Genomic DNA, 2,892 nt, shown 5'->3' with positions numbered 1-2,892 from the left:
AAGAACTACTTCCATGTCCCTGTTCTGCAGGTCTTCCTCAAGTGGCCCCTTGTTTAGAAGAAGTCAATGTTGGAAAAACAGCAGCTAGCTGATGTCATCATTACCTAGCTACTGCGCTTGTGTGACTCCCGACAAAGATAGTAAAGATAGTGAGATGTCTCGCTCCTAAACACACAGGGTGAAAACAGGATCTGCAGCAATGGACAGTACAACAAAAATATGGTGTTTTTAAAAAAATTAAACCATGTAAACTTATTCTGGTACAACCTCAAAATACAATTATGAATCTGAAAATGAGCATAATACTGGCACTTTAATATGAAATATTGATTGGAGTACAGCTGCAAAGATGAATTGATCAGTTGGGAAATAGTCCAAACTCTCTGATTCCAGCTTCTCTCCTGTGTCAGTAAACTGAAGATCTTTAAGTTGTGGACAAAACAAGAAATTTTAGGGCGTCATTTTGGGCTTGGGGAAACTGATCCACATTTTTCACAATTTTTTGACATTTTAGAGACACAAACAACTCATCCATAATCGAGAAAACAATTGACAGATTATTTGCCAATGAAAATAATGACCTTCTGTCACCAGGCTTTAAATCACCTGGTGACACACGACTCAACCGTTGAGTTTAACATTTGAACACAGACATAATGTCCTACAAGAGCTATGGGTAAATCACACAGTACCTCACGTCAACAGATATATGCTGATGACAACCATGTAAAATGGTTGAAAGTTTTGGAAAATTGAGCACACCTTGAGTCTGGATTTTTGTGAGTTAAGTTTCTTTATAAAGCTAAAGTGTGTAACCTTTTGATATTAATGAATGCCCGTTACATTTAAGATCTCTAGTTAACTTGTATTTTTTTGTTTCAGAGTCCTAATTCGTCAAATTCCAACCTGTCTAATGCAGACCAGAAAGACAGGTAAGAATCCTTATTTTCAGGTGTTCAATTTTGCTATTTGCTATTATTTTTTTCAATTTACTGTCTTTGGATAAACATTGTGTGTGTTAAAGTGCTTATATTATTCTCATTTTCAGGTTGTACCAGAATAGGTTTATGTGGTTTAATTTACAAAAAACACTATATTTTTGTTGTACTGCACATTGCTGCAGCTCCTCTTTTCACCCTCCGTTTTAGCTACAGAGTGAGGCATCACGCTTCTGTGCCATCGTTGTTGTTGATAGCGGACGTCTGCTACCTCTTCCTGTCTTTTTTGTGGTCCCTGTCCACAGTGCTACAGAGAGGAGGTCTCGCCTGGTCTTCATGCGTCAGTGGAGTCAGGTGGGCCACAGTAAGAAGAGGAAGATCAGCCAGGAAGAGCTGGAGAAATGGGCCACGTCCCTGAACGCGCTGCTGGCCAGCCACAGTAAGTCCTGCTTCCTAATCTCAATCCTCACAATCAGAAGACTTTATTGATCCCCGCAGGGAAATGTTTTAATAGCTGTTGCTTACAGTTAAATTCTAGGTGAAAAAGAGTTAGAAAAGATCAACTCAGTAAGTGAATAAAGTACACATATTAACATAGCGACTAGTCAATATCCACAACATTTTACTTCCAGGATTGTTCAGGTGCCGCCAGAAATTCTGCCTGATGTCCGTTACCTTCTGCTTTCTTTGTGTTGGCGTTTTAAACTCCAGTGGATTTATGAGGAGTATCGTTAACGGTTTCTCAGATCTCCGCAGGGTAATCTGTCTAATCTGAGTTTTTTGTTGCACGATTTAAATTAGTTTTGAACAGACACATGTTCTACCGAAACAAGTTCTTTCCCGAGGTGCCCAAGATGGTTGTGATTGGTTTAAAGAAATGCCAATAAACCAGAGCATGTTTTTATCCTATCCCGGAATGCTATGTGGACTAGACAGACCTTCCTCAGCAGCGCAGTGAAGGAAGGTCTGGCAATAGGAGACTAGGGGAAATGCAACATTACCAAGCCACGGCTGAGCGATAAGTGTCGCCGCGACACGTAGTTACATTTTTCGAAAGGCGCACGTCAGGCTGCAGCGTAGGGTCCGACCGTGTCTCCATGTACCTACCTACGTAGCCATGATGTAGATTCAGTGCGGTAGCATAAATACTCAGAGAGAGGATGTAAGTCGAGTGCAGATTTGAGTCGCGTATGAACTATAGAGCAATACAAAAACAGGCTTGAATGAACTGACAACATACTATGAGTTTTGCGACTTACAGTTCTCAAGGACTCACAGAAACACACAATCTCCACTGATTATCCTCCTGACAGCTCTCTTTTTCTATTCTCTCACTTTTTTCTCCAGCAATGTAATTAATAGTGGGTTTATTGTTATTATTTTGTTATGTGTTTGCACACACAGCCATAGCTACCCATGCCCATTTTTGTAATATTGCTTGATTGTAATAAAGCATCAAAAGAGAGAAGTTGTCCGTGTTTTAACAAGCACATCTGGGGCGAAGTGGGAAACCAGAATCAGCTTCAAATGCAGCCCTAATCTAGTCCTCACTAACAAGTTTCAAATTATTTCACTGGAGTTACATGCATACATCAATACCGAATTCAATCAAATTGGATGGGAATATAAGTTGCACTTGACGCACCACTATAAGACAACTCAACAGATTTGGCGGCATTCATTTGCAGCAAATTATTGATGGCGCTAAAGTTAGCACATAGTAGTATGAACGTGACATGATTGTAAATGAAGAAAACGGAGCCCACTGAGATTCGGCAGGCAAGCAGCAAGACATTCCTGATCATCCTTGTCCTTATCTGAGAGAGATGTTTGAGATAGGCGTCAAGAATGACTCCTGACGAATGTGCTGCATACCTCTTCAAGTATGGGGAACTTCTTAATTAATGTCTGTGTAGTAATTCATATTTTATCCTTTATTTTCTTTCCAGAAGCC

General features: G+C 40.1%; 1 protein-coding gene across 3 annotated transcripts in view; it reads left to right on the top strand.

The window, feature by feature from the left end:
- The window catches only part of si:ch211-152p11.4 (regulator of G-protein signaling 3), a 15,894-nt gene that overhangs the window by 2,560 nt on the left and 10,442 nt on the right, over nt 1-2,892 (top strand). For all 3 annotated transcript variants that reach the window (XM_032534862.1, XM_032534861.1, XM_032534860.1), the window contains exons 3-4: nt 883-932; nt 1,244-1,377. In XM_032534862.1, the coding sequence (XP_032390753.1) occupies nt 883-932; nt 1,244-1,377 (184 nt within the window). The remainder of the gene's footprint in view (nt 1-882; nt 933-1,243; nt 1,378-2,892) is intronic.

This window comes from Etheostoma spectabile, chromosome 14 (genome assembly GCF_008692095.1).
Source record: "Etheostoma spectabile isolate EspeVRDwgs_2016 chromosome 14, UIUC_Espe_1.0, whole genome shotgun sequence".
In the NCBI taxonomy this organism is placed as follows: Eukaryota; Metazoa; Chordata; class Actinopteri; order Perciformes; family Percidae; genus Etheostoma; species Etheostoma spectabile.
This window is presented reverse-complemented; position numbering and strand designations above follow the sequence as displayed.